This window comes from Corvus hawaiiensis, chromosome 6, assembly GCF_020740725.1.
Source record: "Corvus hawaiiensis isolate bCorHaw1 chromosome 6, bCorHaw1.pri.cur, whole genome shotgun sequence".
In the NCBI taxonomy this organism is placed as follows: domain Eukaryota; kingdom Metazoa; phylum Chordata; class Aves; order Passeriformes; family Corvidae; genus Corvus; species Corvus hawaiiensis.
Window position 1 is genome coordinate 32,492,798 of NC_063218.1, and position 16,020 is coordinate 32,508,817.

Below are 16,020 nucleotides of genomic sequence, written 5' to 3' on the forward strand. Positions count from 1 at the left end.
ACTATTCCACACTGCTGGTTATCTTTGAAGTGCTCACCTTACACATAGGTACCTTAGTAGAATGAGACCAGAAGGCATATCAACTCCTTATTCTGCTGGAAGGAAAGCTAGATATGGGGAAGGATAGCAGACAGTTCAATATGTTGCTTTAGTTTGGGAGTTTTGATTGTGACTTGGAAATGCTGACGAGATCACAGTTTGACAAAAAAGAAAACCTAAACCCAAGCAAAGCAAATAAAGGCGCTTGTAGAAAGTTCTTGAAAGATAAGCACCAAAAAATAATTAACAACTCTGGTCCTATAGTTTTTAGTGACACCTTGAAGCACTCAGCAGCTATACATGTTTAGACTATACCTGACTCCCAAAAGAGTGCTTTTCCACTTTCATTAGTAAATATAGAGGAGACCTAAGAGGATATTTAAGTTACTCTTGTTGCTTTAGTTACAACTACAAAGATAACTAATTATATGAGCATTGCGCCAGCAGAATGAAAGGAGAGGCAGGTGAAACCTTATAGCATTCTGGCTTTCCAGTACTGCATCTGAACTTCTTTAAAAAAAAAAAAAAAAAATCAATTGCCTAATGTGATGCAAATTTCCATTGATAGCCATAGTTTTACCAGTCTACAACATCCAAGCTTTTCTTACTATATTGAATTGCTTAGTTGGTACATGAGAACCTCTAATTTACTGTAAGTTAAAAATGGCCATTTCCTTCATAATAGAATACATAGTGGACAAGGTTACCCTTTAATTAGACAACTGCTAAAATCAGTGTACTTTCCTTCCTTCACAATGAAAGCACATACTAAGCCTAATTCCAAATGCACTGCATCGAAAGTGTCCGTGTGTAGTATTACCTCTAAGCAGACCACACTTCGTTTTCCACAATCTTCCTAATTAGTTCAAGCTCTCAACATTTGACTGAGCACAGGTGTTGGGGAAGGATAGGCTCAGCCTGCAAGCTGTATACCAGGAGTGCTCAGAATTCCTGGTGCAGCTCAGTATTTACCACACTTCTACTTCCCATGCAGTAGCCATAGTAACTTCTTCCAAGGTGAGATATTGGAGCATATGTGCACAGAATTTGGCATATGCCTAATTCAGGTATTGCTCCTCACACTGAAATGCAGGAAATGCTAAACTGCATTTTTCTACAGATTTTTTATCTGTTAGCACTTCCACAGGAAACATGCTTCAGGACAGAATTTTTTCCTTTAAAATAAGCATTTTAGATGTCTAGCAGTGTCATTGCTTTGCTAGTTGGCATAATCTTCCTCATATACCCCAGACTAGAAAAGATCAGGTAGAGATGTTATGTTTCCTGCATTAATACCCACTTCATGGGCTTGTTTCAGGTTCTTCTTAATGTATCTAATTAACAAGGATGAAACTGAGCATACTGGCCAGGTGAGTAGAAAATAAAACTTAATGGTTTTTCTTATCTTTCAACATTTTTATCTTCTCAAGCCTCGTAGCTGTGTACCAGCAGGTGGAACTGATGTAGCACTGAGAAGTGGGGATGATGCCACTCTCTCCAAGAGTCTACTGCCAGTGAAAGAAAAGAAGGGTTAAAACAAAAGGGAGGGGGGGCATGCTGCCCCCTGCTATTTCACCCAGCAGTCAACTCTGTCAGAAGTCAGTTACTACTAATCTTACTGTCATCTTATCTCTGAGAAGAAAACCCCAAATGCACCAGGTGTAGTTTATTCCCAAAAGGCTTAAGTGGTTAGGCTACTATATTTATAGTCAAAATCTATATATACGTGTAAATAGGTATTTGGGTGTCCATATGTTTAGCATTGTTAAGCCCTAAAGGTAAATAAATAAGACAATAACTAGAATTTAATTATATCTTATCTCTAATAAGAAGCTCTTAGGAAAACACTACAAAAGTACCTTTGTTTTCCATTCAAAGCAAAACACATTTGCTTATATACAGATTTATGAACAGGTTTGCTCTGATATAAATAGATTGATTAATTTATACTTAAGATATTTTACTAATAGACCTTGTATTTCAGTAGTACTGAATCAAAAGGAGTATAAAACTTTTAAAATTATTGAGTTACAATCTTTTGAGTTCCAGTGTCTTTACAGTTCTACTCCATGGTAGCAAGCACAGTATGTGGTTATTGTTAGAAGTTTATCTACAGCACTAACTGCACTGTTAAAATAAATACTCTTTCTCCTTTTCAGGAATCATTTGTGTGGAAGATGTATCAAGAAAGATGTTGGGACTTTTTCCCAGCAGGCGACTGCTTCCGTAAACAGTATGAGGATCAACTTGGCTAGTATCACAAAAGAAATTATTTATTCATGAACTGCTAAGATCCAGTATACAAAAAAAAATGAATTCTGTTCTTTTCATGGTGTAATTTCACAGCTTGTATTTGCTTTAAATGTCTTTAAAGTTCAAGACACACATAAAATTTGACACTATTTCAGAAGCTTTTTGTACCTACCACACATGAAACAGGTCTTTTGTTGGCATTCTAATTGGAAAAAACTATGCCAGATTAACTTAAGCCTTCCAGTTCAAACATGGCCTAAAATTATAACAACTTTTTAACCACATCATTACCTGGTGTTTGGCAGTACAGTTGAAAGGGCTAAAAGGCATCTTAATTGCACATTTGACATTGAAGAACTTGAACATCAGAGGCCATACCTCAGAAAAAACAATTCAACTAACTGCTGTCCAGTTTTTCCCCACGGTATTTGCTAGTCAATGTATTAAGATACAGTTTGAAAAGCTTTAAGCAGTTAAAAGGAAATCATTTTCAAACACTTTGTCAACCTTGAAACATTAAAGTGCCTTAAAACCTCTGTAGACATAGCTATGCAAACTTTTTGTGTTCTAGACGAACAGACCCATTAACTGTATTGCTTTTCTGTCCTTCTGTATCAAATTGCACTTGAAGTTTGTTTATATCCTACCTTCAATAACAGCTTATTAGATGCTACTGTTAAAAGACTTACACTGTATAAAAATGAACACAATCTAAATCTTAGGCCAAAATAAAACAATGCTCTATGGTCACCTGCAAGTAGAAGTTGCTAGGATTATGCATTTTTTTTCTTTTAATAAAAAGTGCCCACTGCAATAAAGTATTATAAACCAAATATTATCATTGCTGTCATCTTTCCCATTTTTCTACAATATGGAGTTTTGTGACAATAGTGACTAAAAACACATGTATTCATTGTTCATCCACAGCTTTATTTTAATGATTACATTGAGCAAGTACAAGCTGAAATAACTGTTCTCTTTGTGCAATGTAGCCTGCTTCTTTAGCAAAGAAAACTATAATTTCATCACAAATTTTAGACCTTTCTAATAATATCATTAGTCTTCAACAGTTTTCAATCTCATCTAAATTAATTCTGGTTGCACAAAATTCTAAGTGCTGGCAAAGATAAACAGGCATTTGGCATACAGAGGAAAGGGAACAACAAGGAGACAAAGAAAGATTCAACTTTCTATGTAATGTTTGCTATATTCAGTTGTTCATATGAGGAAATCTGAGCTTCAGGAGATCATGCTGTCCAGCCAATCTTCAAGCTCTTCTTCAGTAACATCTTTAGATGTACATTGCTGTTGCTGTGATGTGTTCTTGTCTTCAGGCATATCTACTTTCGAAGGCTCTAGAAAAGTGAAAACAACAAGATTGAAAATCTGGAAACAATTCCATACTACCTCTCTCTCCTGCATTGTTTTGTTTTTAATGCACAAGTGACTGTATTTAAACACAATCTCTCCTTCTTGAAGAACAGAGAGTCACATTCCAAAAATAGTTTCTATGCTAAACTTAATTTTGTAAGATCAATGCTAGTAAAATTTGAAAGTAGCATTTAGGAGAAGCCATCAGAAATAGCTGTCAATTCTTCTGTACACTATCAGCACAGTGAACTAAGGGCTGATGAAGTTACATGAATACTTTATCTTCTCTGCAATAAAATTCCCCAGCAGTACACTTTTTAAAAAAAATTTAAATATTTGCTAAATCATAAGTCCAATGCTGTTTTGCAGAAGAATTTCACTTAATGTTTAAAGTGAAACTGACAATTGTTTAGTAAGAAGTTAAAACTGACAATGAACAAATGGGTCAGAACACAGCCCCAGAAAAATGAAATGCAGTGTGACAGAGATGATGATAGCAGTACTGTTAACTGGCTAATCAAAAACTAAAAAAATCACCAAACCAGAAAATAACGGAAATGAAATAAGGGCACGCTCGGGAGAAAACTTACCATTTTCCTTACAATCCATTTTCAAATCTTTCTCAGTTGATACACTGCAGGATAATGTACCTGATGCAGGTCTATTTTCTGTATTAATGGGGGCCTCTAGATTCAGGAGAAGATCTAGTTCTTCATCCAAATGGTCAGTGTCTTGATTTGATAGTGGATGGACTCTCTGAAACGATTCTCTTGCATTTGTCGTAGAGCCATTTTTACTTCCAGGTTCTGATGGAGCAACAGAATTACCAACAGGATGGGAGACCAACATGGTTTCACTTTGAGCCAGAGACTGTCGAAACAGCTGCTCTCTCTTCTTCCCATCTTCAAAAATTTTAGATTTCATCTGTGGGATCTCTAGAGGTGTTGATGCCTAAGAATACAAAAAAGGACTTGAGTCCTTATAATGATTATCTATTATTACTATTCTGTCCAATTTGGATTAAAATTAAAACTTGCTATATTTGATCACTTAAGAAGGTACAGAAAATTTGAGCAGAATTGAATTCAGAAGTAAAAGGAAACTAAAGTTATCTTGATACTTTTACAAAATCAAATGCAAAATACAAGCTCCTTTTATCACTTATTACAGAATATGAGATTGTACGCTAACACTGATACTGACAGAATCATAGAACGGTTTGGAAGGGATCCTAAAAATCACCTAGTTCCAGGCTGCCTGCCACGGGCAGGGAACCTTCCACTAGACCAGATTGCTCAAAGCCTCATCCAACTTGGCCTTGAACACTTCCAGGGATGGGGAGTCCATAGTTTCCCTAGGAAAGCTGTTCCAGTGCCTTACCACGCTTGCAGTAACAAACTTCTTCCTGAAATCTAATCTAAACCAAGCCTCCTTCAGCTCCAAGTCATTTCCTTTGTCCTATCCATACATGCCCTTTTGAAAAGTCCTTCTCTAGCTCTGGTCTGTAGGCCTGCTTAAGGTACTGGAAGGTGCTGTAAGGTCTCCCTTGGTGCCTCCTGCTCTGCAGGCTGAAGAGCCCCAACTCTCAGCCTGTCTTCACTGGAGATATGCTTCAGCTCTCTGATCAACTTTGTGGCCCTCCTCTGCACTCATTCCAACAGATCCATGTCTTTCTTGTGCTGGGACCCCAGAGCTGGATGCAGCACTCTAGGTGGGATCTCACAAGGGCAGAGCAGACAGTGAGAATCACCCACCCCAACCTGCTGCTCAGGTTTCCTTTGAAACATGGCATGCATTGCTGAGTCACGTTGAGCTTTTCATTCATAAACACCCCCAAGTCCTTTTCCCCAGGGCTAGTCTTAATCCTTCTGTAAGGGTCACACTGCTTGGACAGCTGGATCCTTTCAAGAATTTTGGTTTTATATTTAAGTCTCACTGGCTCTTTCACCCTTACATTAGTATTTGCTTTTTCACAGTCTGAAGGAACACATTACTAATATTGTTGCTACCTCCCCCCTCCTGACACTGGAGAATAAATGACATTTTCTTCACCTGTACAATTGACAGTTCTACCTATTAAGACTGATTCATGGAAAAAGCATGTATGTTGATATTAGTTATGTAGAAGATTAAGTCACAATTAAAATAATTAGCAGGAAGAATGTGAAAGCACTTAGAAAATTTTGGTGCAAGCTTTTAGCAGCTGCTAGCAAGAGAAGCAAACACAAAAATAGTGGAATCATTCCATGTCAAACACTCTGATACTTAGTTTCAAATCTAATATGCTGCATATCCAGAATTTTGTTTAAGGCCAAATAAGCACATAAAATATGCTAATAGAGGGGTATCCTGCATTACATGCCACTCGACATGCCAGTCTAAATGAATCCATGTACTTACATAATACGTTCTACTTATGTTTGAAGACTAATCATTCTTGCATACATTGTTTCTCTTAAAATATTTGCATTTTCCTGTGAAATTTCACAGCATTACCTGCACAAGGTCGGCAGCTACATTCAACCTCAGATGTAGAGGCAATTCCTGAAGGGCCTGGACCAAAGACTGGCAGTCAACACAAAGTGCAGAGAACTGAAATGCAATTCAACACATAGTACACTTGTGAAAAAACACAAAACAACCAACCAAACACAAAAACATCCACCAACAAAAACCCTAGTAATTTTAATGTATTATATTCCCCCGTCACACACATTCAAGAAATCTAATGAAATACGCAAATTAATAGTTTAAAATACACTTTCATGAAGCAGTTTGGCTAAATAATAACATATAAGCACCTAAAATGCAAATGATCATTTAAGGTTAAAAAACAAGGTATAAATTGAATGCTCCTTAGAAAATACCTTGCAATTCCAAAGTAGGAAATAGTTCAGGAACTTGACAATGGCATAAGAAGCTTTTCCAACTGAAACATCTTTTGAACTGTGAAGCTTTCATGCAGTGTAAAATGCCATACTTTAATGAGTTGCTACTATTTCTGAAGCAATCATCCTGTGTAGCTCCTGTGTAGCCAAATTTAATGCCTAAACAGGGACCTTTGTATTATTTCCCTATCTTTTCAAATGTTTTGATACTTACAAAAGCTACAAAGTATATAGTTACAAACATTTCTAAAATTACACTCAAGAAAGATATGCTACTCCTGCTAAATGAGAACTTGTTAGTGTGACAGGTATTGAAGTTTCCTTTTCTCTTGACCCTTTTTTAAAAACAAACTTACACAAAATGGACCAGCAATATTTGCAGTTTCTACAGAACAACCCAGATTTCAGTAGTTTTAAAACAGATTTCAAGCTCAGAGTACAGCAGAACATTCTGAGCACGTTCACCATAGATAATCTGACAAAGATAAATCTGATATCCATCACATATTTTAAAATCTGACAACAAAATGCTTAAGTTCAGTCTACACTCTCATTTTCATGGAAGTAGAGAAGTTGCTTCCAAATCTCACTTAGAGGGACAAAAGTTTGTCCCTGTCTCAGTATGATATAGACTGGCACAGACATTTAGAAGTCCAAATACTCATAAATTAGGAGAGTTTTGTGACATATCGTAAGAGATTTGTCAAAGAAATTCATACTGCTTCCAAAAGCCAGTCAACACCTTTTAACAGGCTTTTAGCAACTGCACATGTAGTAAGAATGAACATCAAAGACATAGTGAGTTCTGACATTATATTTACAAAATTAAATGTTAAAAATAAACAATGCAGTTGATTTAACAGTTTCTTGTATCCAAATTCAGGTTCTGGCATCCAGTAATGAGAATAAAAGGACCAAACAAATATCTGATGTAAGAATTTTTCTTCTGCATTAGGAAATTTATTTTACAATGGATTAGTGATCACCATCAGAGATGATTCACTGGTGCAAAGTCTTCAGCAAATAATTCTTGTTGCCAGCAATAAACTAGATCTTCAGAAAATCCAGTTATTTTGACAAATATTAAGGATCAAATATAACTTCTGCATGGTTGCAAAAGAGAAGGAAACTGTATGAATCTGGTAACACAAAAAATTCTAAAAAGTATAATTAAACAACATTTAAGTGCATTTTGGAAGAGCTATGTATACTTGCAAAAATATTAACGTGAATGAACATTGCAAATGAAGGTAAAAAAGAGGAGATAGGGAAGAGGAGGAAAGGTTGAGGATAAAGGAAGTAAAGGAAGAGAGGAATTCTGAAAAATAATAGAAGAAGGAATTTGCTATCTAAGTAGAGATTTCTATAACAGTAGTGTTGTAATAAAAAGTGAAGGGATCAAAGCAGTATTTAATAAATTATGAACACGTCATGGCAGATAGCATTATTTGGTCAAAAAAACCCTAGAAGCATACTTTGTTGCTGGAATTCCCGTTTTTTTCACTGAAAAATCCACACGACTAACATCTGTTTGCTTTTTCAACTGCAGACCATGTTATGAAACATTTTTATTGCATTTTATCAATATGCAATGGTGCAAATACAAATATACTTTTTGTAAAAACGAAAGACGGTATTCTTAATAAACAGAAATTTTGTTAGTGTTGATGTCACTGTGACATTTCCATTCCACATTTGAAACTGATGCTTTGGCATTGCTTTCTACAAAAGATAGTGAGAAATGTCTAATCTTTTTTTGTCTTTTTTTAATGTCTTTTCTGCTTTATTCTGTTTCCTCATAATCAATTTACTTCAGTTTAAAATTCTCTAATCCTGTACATAATGTGTAGACAGTCAAAGAACTAGAAACAGGTGAGCTAAGAGGCAAAGGCCAGGAATTTGGCAAATGGTATCTAGCATGAAAATTAAACTTGGATCTGGCTTTCAGGGAAAAGAAAGATGGGTCAGAAACAAAAAGAAGATACCAGGTTGAAGACCAGAGACAATGTGAAAAATTAGATAATGCTATGAAATGATCTGGGACAGCATTCTGGATTAAAATAAGAAATCAAAGTAAGGGTAACGGTGAAAACATGCAGTTTCAGTCTGCTCACAATGGCTTTAGGCATTCAGGAATTAATTATTGTGTTCTAATCACCTAAATACTATAATGAAAAGCCTCTGAGGAAGTTACAAAGAAATTAATATTTGGGATACTGACATCATCCTGCACAGTACGAGCAGAAGAACTGGTAAGAAAAAAATAGTCACTGAAAGACTGTGTTCCACTAAGAAACAGGTGGTGGTTTAAACAAGTGCTGCATTGGGGTTTATTTCCTCATTTTAATTTGCCTTTGCAACTCTAAAATACCTTTAAGTATCACTTCCCAGGGAATAATTATTGTAATATTTTAGAAAATAAATAGCAAATCTTTAAAATTTGAATATATGTGGATGTTACAAGAAATACTCAATCAGAGCTTCATAGAAATTTTAAGAAAAACCTGGAAGACAAAAGCATATATTTTGCAAAAATTTAGGTGACTTGCACGAGGAAGACAGCTGCAGAGATTGAGACACTTTAAGGTATCCTGATAGACAAAACAGGAGACTTCTATTGCCATGCTCCTTTATATTCAGCATAAAGAATTCATATACAAATAATCTAGTTGGTGCACTAAGTTTCAACCAGAGGATATGAACTGTTAATTTGAAGGAACTAGAATGCTTCATAGTCCATTATATGAACATACTCCTACAGGTTTTGTTATAGTGATTCTACTAAACACTTTTCTCTTGAATACAGCTCAAAAAGGAAGGCTAAATTTCTGTGTCAGTAAAGTAAAGAGACAATCCCTTATTTTCTCTTCACTGGAGGGCTTTCTTGTTATTTCCTCCCAACATGACTTAAAAAACCTAGCCTGCTGCTTTGATTAGTATTCAGTAGAAAAAAAGGACAAGGCCCAAGGACAAGAGCCTCCAGCATTAGAGAGAAGTTGATAAAAATATACATAATAAAGAGTGTTATTATTGTATCAACAATTTGTTGCTGAAGGCACAACTACCTAGATATTCTGTCCCAGGTGATTATCTATATAAAATCACTTGACTGATAAATCTGTTACCTGCTTATGGCATATACTTTCTTTATCCCATTCCTTCTCGTCAGCAAATCGAAACTGTGTAAAGGAATCTCCTAAAGAAAAGAAATAAAAAATATATTTATTTTAAAAAGGAATAGCAAGTTTTCTCTGAAGTTCCCAACTCTAAAGAAGTAAATTCAATAAATAAATCTCACCTCTTCAACAAATTTTCATTTGATATTTAATATTAATGCTGCTTGTATTCACAATATTAAACTTATTTATGCCAAACTTCTATAGGCCTTTTGCAAAACAGTACTAAAAAAGGGCAACAAATACAAAACTGAATGATGAGGTGTTAGGTGCCATGGCAACATGTAAGGTTTGCATTCAAAAGTCCAATTTGGACAATTTTGGACAGCATACTAGGAATACACACAGTATTCAGTGAGTGAATTTCTTATTAACAGCTTTGAAAGTTCTGTATATAGACTTTCTCTTACTGACATGCAAATATTTCTAAAAATGGATTGTAAATATTTTTAAAAATCACTTTGTACAAGCCAAAGAAAGACTTCCTGTTGTCTGGTAGCTATATTCTCTCTCTTCCTTGAACTAGTCCCTCCTCCAGCACATCATCAAAAAAAGGCACTGAACCCCAAATTCCAATTCACATGCAAAAAGGACTGAATTAAAAGAAAGCCTTAAATAGGACTAATTAAGTTAAATACATAACCTTAATTACAGGATCTTCTAACCTTCTAACATTCCTGTAAGCCAACAGAAACTTTCTCTTACTATAAGGGATATTGGATTATCATTTTGCTTGAAATGCCTTTTTTTTTTTTTTAAATTTTGCTTTTATTGCAGCACAATGCTGTGTTACAAAAGACAGACCTACTAATTTATTTACTGAAAAAAAACATACAAGAACTCCAATAACTCAAAAAAATCAGTAAGGTCTATGACAGAGGAAACATGAAAGATTAGGGTTGAAAGATGATGGCCAAAGGTATAGAGTAAGAGAAAGCTAAGATGTGCCTTCTTAAACTGCAATTAAAAGATAAATAACTGTTTCGGGAGTTCTATTAGTAAAAAAATAAACATGCTGAATTATTATATGAAGGAGATGAAATTTGATCCTGAGAATTAAAGAGCTACTAAGTTGGTCAAGGGTCTGGAGAGTCCCTCTTTTGACAAAAGGCTGAGGGAGCTGGGCCTGTTCAGCCTTGAGAAGACTGAGAGGGAACCTCATCACTGTCTGTAAGTATCTGAGGGGAGCGTGCCAAGAGGCTCTTCTCAGTGGCACCAAGCAATAGGACAAGAGGCAATGGGCAGAAACTGATGCACAGGAAGTTACACCAAAACATGAGGAAGAACTCCTTTACTGTGAGCACTGGAACAGGTTGTCCAGAGAGATTCTGGAGTCTCGCTCACTGGAGATATTCAAGAACCATCTGGATGCAGTCCTGCGCCATGTGCTCTGGTATGGCCCTGCTTGAGCAGGGAGGTTGGAAGAGATGACCCACTGCAGTCCCTTCCAGCCTGATCCATTCTGTGATCACCAGTAAGTCACTGAGATTTCTTCCAACAGCTCTCTCTGAAAGAGAATGAATGCTCTAGAGTTTACAATGGCTTTACCAGCAATTGATCATCTAGCTTTCATTTGGCTCTCAACATCCCAACTGCCATACATACCTTTGACAATTCCTGAATCATGCCCTTAATCCTGCAGTCAAAATCCGAACATATAATTTGCCTTCCCCCACATGGCTTTTTTATATTGTCTGCCTGTCCCAAAATGTAGGAGAGTGCAACCTTTCAGCAATTTTGGTCGATAGTGCAAGCATCAGCTGGCTTCTGTTTTGCAAGAAAAATGAATAAGCAGCAAAATGGCATAGTAATTGGCATATTTCTTTACCAAATAATGAGAAATGAGATACCTAATCATCCTTCAGGTGGAATTTAAAATTTATTGGCCGTGAATTTTTCAAATTTTTTTAGTATCTAAAGTGCATTTCTAGTTCATTACATTTCATGTATGGTCTTTGGGTATGCAAATGTAGTTGTATACTAGTAACACTGAGTACCTGGCACATCCATCATCATAATTTTCAGAACCATTACAGGAAGAAAGTAACCTTCTCAGCTGAATATTTGTATAGATATTTAAGGCCATTACCATGTCCAGCTCGAATATGCATTTCCCTCTTTTCATTAGTTTTATCCTCTTTTCATTAGTTTTATCCAACACAGCTCAGCAGTATTGTGCTGATATACAGCCTTGACTGATCAGCTATGTTTTGGTTTACATTCAGTGTCTCCCGAGATTTCTGTTTTGAAAACAGCCATTGTCAAATAGTACAAGTACCAATAATTAAAATTAAGCACTGAAATTAACAATTAGATATCTAATAAAGTAGCTAATTCTACAAATGTTCAGTTCATACAGCACAAACACCAGGTTCCATGGTGTTTCTAGGAATGCTCAGCAGTGTGGAAAAATAAGACCCTCTATCTTTATGCATCTATCTGCAGATGCAAACACTTAACTTGAGCACTCACAGTTGTCTCACTACTGAAAAAGGCACCTCCCTCTTCATTGCACACAGCACAAGAGGAAATAAATGCCTCTGTTTCAAAATATCTAGAGTACTGCTAATACATAATAACTAATTCTGAAAACCAAAGAGATACAGATATAGTCCCCTGATTTTAAAGTGGGTAGGAAAACGCGCAAATTAATGTTTTAACACCTCATATTTTAAAGGCTCTATTTAGTCACAGATGCAAAGAAGATCTACGGAAAACAAAATGGTCCTCAAAGTCTTCCTTTGAGGCATAGGTATAGGTATAGGTACTTTTCCAACACCCCAACACTGCTCTAGTTATTGCTCACGCTGCATCACAGAGTAGTTTTCTCTACTCTTATAAAAGAGTAAAATGAAACAAAATGATTACTTAAATGCTCTCAGTATCTGAGAATGATCAGATGTAAACTAGCTAAATCAACCTACTTCATCCGGAAAACCCACTGGGATCAAGGCCTAGTTTATGATGGTCCACACTCACAAAGTTGGTAATCACAGACTCTCAGTTTGATATTGTATTGCTGAACTAAGGGGTATGACTTAAACTGTAGTTTAATTAGGCTCTTTAAGTAAGTTAACAAAGCATGTTTTTCAAATGGAAAAGCATAACTACAATCCACAGTAGCATATTTAATGCAAATTAGGGCAATGAGAATGTTAATCTAACCAATTATCTTTTCACAAATCCCTTTACCCTCAAAATAATCTCCTTTTATGCCATGAATAGTAATCAAACCACTTGCAATAACTCTGAGTTCCTTTCAACATAAAAAAATACTTTTCTTCATGTGAATATTTTTTATGTTACCTACAAGTACCATCTGGCCTTCAAATACAGAGTAGATTAAAATAATGCACTCAAGTAAACCTTACACATGGTCTTTGGTAACAGTCATGATAAGCCTTATATTGTTTATTGTTTAAAATGTGAAATTATTATGAAAATGGCAGAACTAAACCACCTTCCTTTCCTACCACTCAAACATATCATAAAGCTAAATAAATTTATTTAAAGAAAATGTATCTTTCATTTTTTCATTAGCTCAATTACCTTTTCATACAATTATTCATTGAATAGCAGAATCCAGCACATCCTACCTGCAATCTATAATAAATATTTTCTAATTTGTGAAATTTAAAGTCTAAAAAATAGAAAAAATTGAAGAAAACCAGTTTCCAGTATGAAAAATTCCATCAGTGGAATGATTTTGTTAATTTAAAACTCTCTCAATCACATAAAACCTTACTGAAGACGGAGGAAAAAGATTCTGTAGTCTTAGAGATGAAATTTCACATTGGAGTGGAGAATAAGAAGGAATTTAACATGATCCTTCTAAGATTGCCATGGCTGTAAAGAAGTGCTGCAAGTGCAAATATAATACTCTAAACCCATTTTTTAAATCATATTTCTCTTTTAGCCCCCTTTAGGTACTGGAAGGTGCTACAAGGTTTCCCCAGAGCATTCTCTTCCCCAGGCTGAAATTCCCCAATTCTTTCAGCTTATCTCCATAGGATACTGATACCAAGGATATTTGTAATCTGCATAAACTGTCAAACTGTAAAGGATATTTGTAACCAGATTAAAAAAGAATAATATTCTAAATTATTTCCTTGGCACAACCATGCAGCACTGCTAGTCACATTTTAAAATAAAAACATTTGACCAAACAGCAGGATTATCTGACCAAGGCTAAATGATGTCTTCAAAATTTTACAATGTGTCACAGATAAAGGAGTGAGAAGGAAGGATCTTTGGAAACCAGTGCTGGTTCTGGAACAAAGAGTGTCTGTTCAGGAAGAACAGAACTAATTTAACACATAAAGGAACTGCATCCTATTGAAATCAAGGAGAGATACCAATTTTTCAAATGAGAAGCAGGGTGAAGCCAACAAATGCCAAAATACAGAATGGTTCAAAAAGAAAAAAAAACCCTACACATACAAAAAAATCCCCCACAAACCAAATCTCTTTATTAAAAGCTAAAGCAGAGGCTAACAAGAGCCAGGAAAACCAAAGAAATAAAATTATACTGAAGAGGTTCAGAAAAACAAACAGTAGTACACTTGCTTCTTTATGAATACCAGGTGACTAAGAAATAAGACAGAAGAAACTGGAATGCCTTTAAGCCTTTAAAGCTTTAAAGACCTAAATGACTGCACAAGAATACTGGGAATAGTGAAAGGGAAACTGGGGAAGACAATGCAATATCAGCTGAATGTGTCTGATGGACAAATTAAGTAGAAATTAAATGGCTATGCAAGTAAACATAGTATTTTGGGGAAGAGTCAACATGGCATGTGAAGTTCTGCTGCATGACCTAAGACAACTTCTTGTAAGAAGCAAAATATCATGCATATAAGCAGGATCTAGTTCATAAAATTTACATACATTTCCAAAAGCTCTCACTGACATCCCACTCCCTTTCCCACCCAAGAACTTCAGAGCAGCAAAAAGAAGAGGAGGCTTTGAATAAATAACACCTTGAATTAGGAAGAAAAGAGTAAACTGCCAATTTTCACATTAAAAGAAACAACCCGTGCAATACTCTGGGGTCATAGCTGTTTAATCTCTTCCTTCAATTAAAACAGAAGAGAAAAAAAGAGGAGAAAATGAAGTAACAAAATTTGCTGATGATACCAAGCTTTTTGTGTTAGTGCAGACGAAGGTAGGCTGTGAAGAATGACATAAGAACTCCGTAAGATTGAGAAAGTGGATTTTAAAATGGCAAATGAAGCTCAATACCGAAAATGTAAAATGCAGCAATTCTCCAAGGAAGTTTAGAGCTGACCAACACCATTCTGAATCAGAATCTCAGTGTTACACAGTGTGCAAAGGAGCAAACTCTTTGTAATTCTTAAAAAGGCAGGAATGAACAACACAGAGAACATGACTACATCACTATCCTGTATTACCTTGAATACTGTGCAGAGTCTTGGTTTCCCAAACCTCAAAAAATGTAACAACACTAGAAAAGGCATAAAAGAGATTTTGGATTGGAAGCAATTTAGTACCTTAAGCCAAAGGAGGGGAACCAAGGGAACATAACAGAGATCTAAAAACAGGAAAGGCATAAAAAGGGCAGATGGGTACTAAATGCTCATTGTCTCTTCTCACCTAGAGGCAGCAAAAGAACCCAGGAGGTAACAGACTCAAAACAAACAAAAAGCGGCAAATCTTTATAACTTGAAGCTGGGTTGTGGGACTCCGTGCCACCAGATGGTGCAGACAGCACAACATGCAAGGAGGGATATAGGATAACTATTTCTAAACACAAAGATTGCACATCTGGCTCAGCAAGTCCCTTAGACATAAACTGTTGCAGGTCAAGAAAGTATGTGGGAAAGTAGCATACAATACAGTACATTCAGGGGCCTTAGCTCAGGGGTCTCCAGATGGACCTTGGGTCTGCTTCAGTAGAACCAATCCTAAACTAAAGAAAATGGCTATTTTATATATACCTTTAGAGCTCTACCCTTCTCTTAATTGGCTATCTTTCTGCAAGAAAAATAAGGAGGAAAAGAAGGTAATGCACAAATTTATTTTTAATCTGTAGCTAAGTGTTCTTTCAAGTCAATGCACATTTGTGTTTTCTGGTTTTTCCACATTTCCTTAAGTTTATCACTATTTTTCATATGTAATTTTTAGTAATTAATTATTATAGCTTTTGGAATGTTGCAAAAATGCAAAATATTAAACTAAAATGCATCGAACAAAAACGTATATTCAAAATTTCTCTCAGCTACAGTAGCCTGGTTATTCGTAAGTACCAATCCCATCTCCTCTATTATTCACTT

General features: G+C 35.7%; 2 protein-coding genes across 18 annotated transcripts in view; one reads left to right on the forward strand and one right to left on the reverse strand.

Moving 5' to 3' along the window:
* RYR3 (ryanodine receptor 3) overlaps positions 1-3,125 on the forward strand; it is a 201,968-nt gene extending 198,843 nt beyond the window's left edge. For all 17 annotated transcript variants that reach the window (XM_048306945.1, XM_048306949.1, XM_048306947.1 and 14 more), the window contains 2 exons: positions 1,358-1,409; positions 2,199-3,125. In XM_048306945.1, the coding sequence (XP_048162902.1) occupies positions 1,358-1,409; positions 2,199-2,294 (148 nt within the window). In that variant the 3' untranslated portion in view covers positions 2,295-3,125. The remainder of the gene's footprint in view (positions 1-1,357; positions 1,410-2,198) is intronic.
* Positions 3,126-3,201: 76 nt separating this feature from the next.
* Positions 3,202-16,020, reverse strand: part of AVEN (apoptosis and caspase activation inhibitor) — a 90,342-nt gene continuing 77,523 nt past the window's right edge. Inside the window, exons 3-6 of the mRNA XM_048306967.1 lie at positions 9,677-9,747; positions 6,160-6,255; positions 4,254-4,614; positions 3,202-3,647 (exon numbers count right to left, since the gene is read on the reverse strand). Of these exons, the coding sequence (XP_048162924.1) occupies positions 3,532-3,647; positions 4,254-4,614; positions 6,160-6,255; positions 9,677-9,747 (644 nt within the window). The 3' untranslated portion in view covers positions 3,202-3,531. The remainder of the gene's footprint in view (positions 3,648-4,253; positions 4,615-6,159; positions 6,256-9,676; positions 9,748-16,020) is intronic.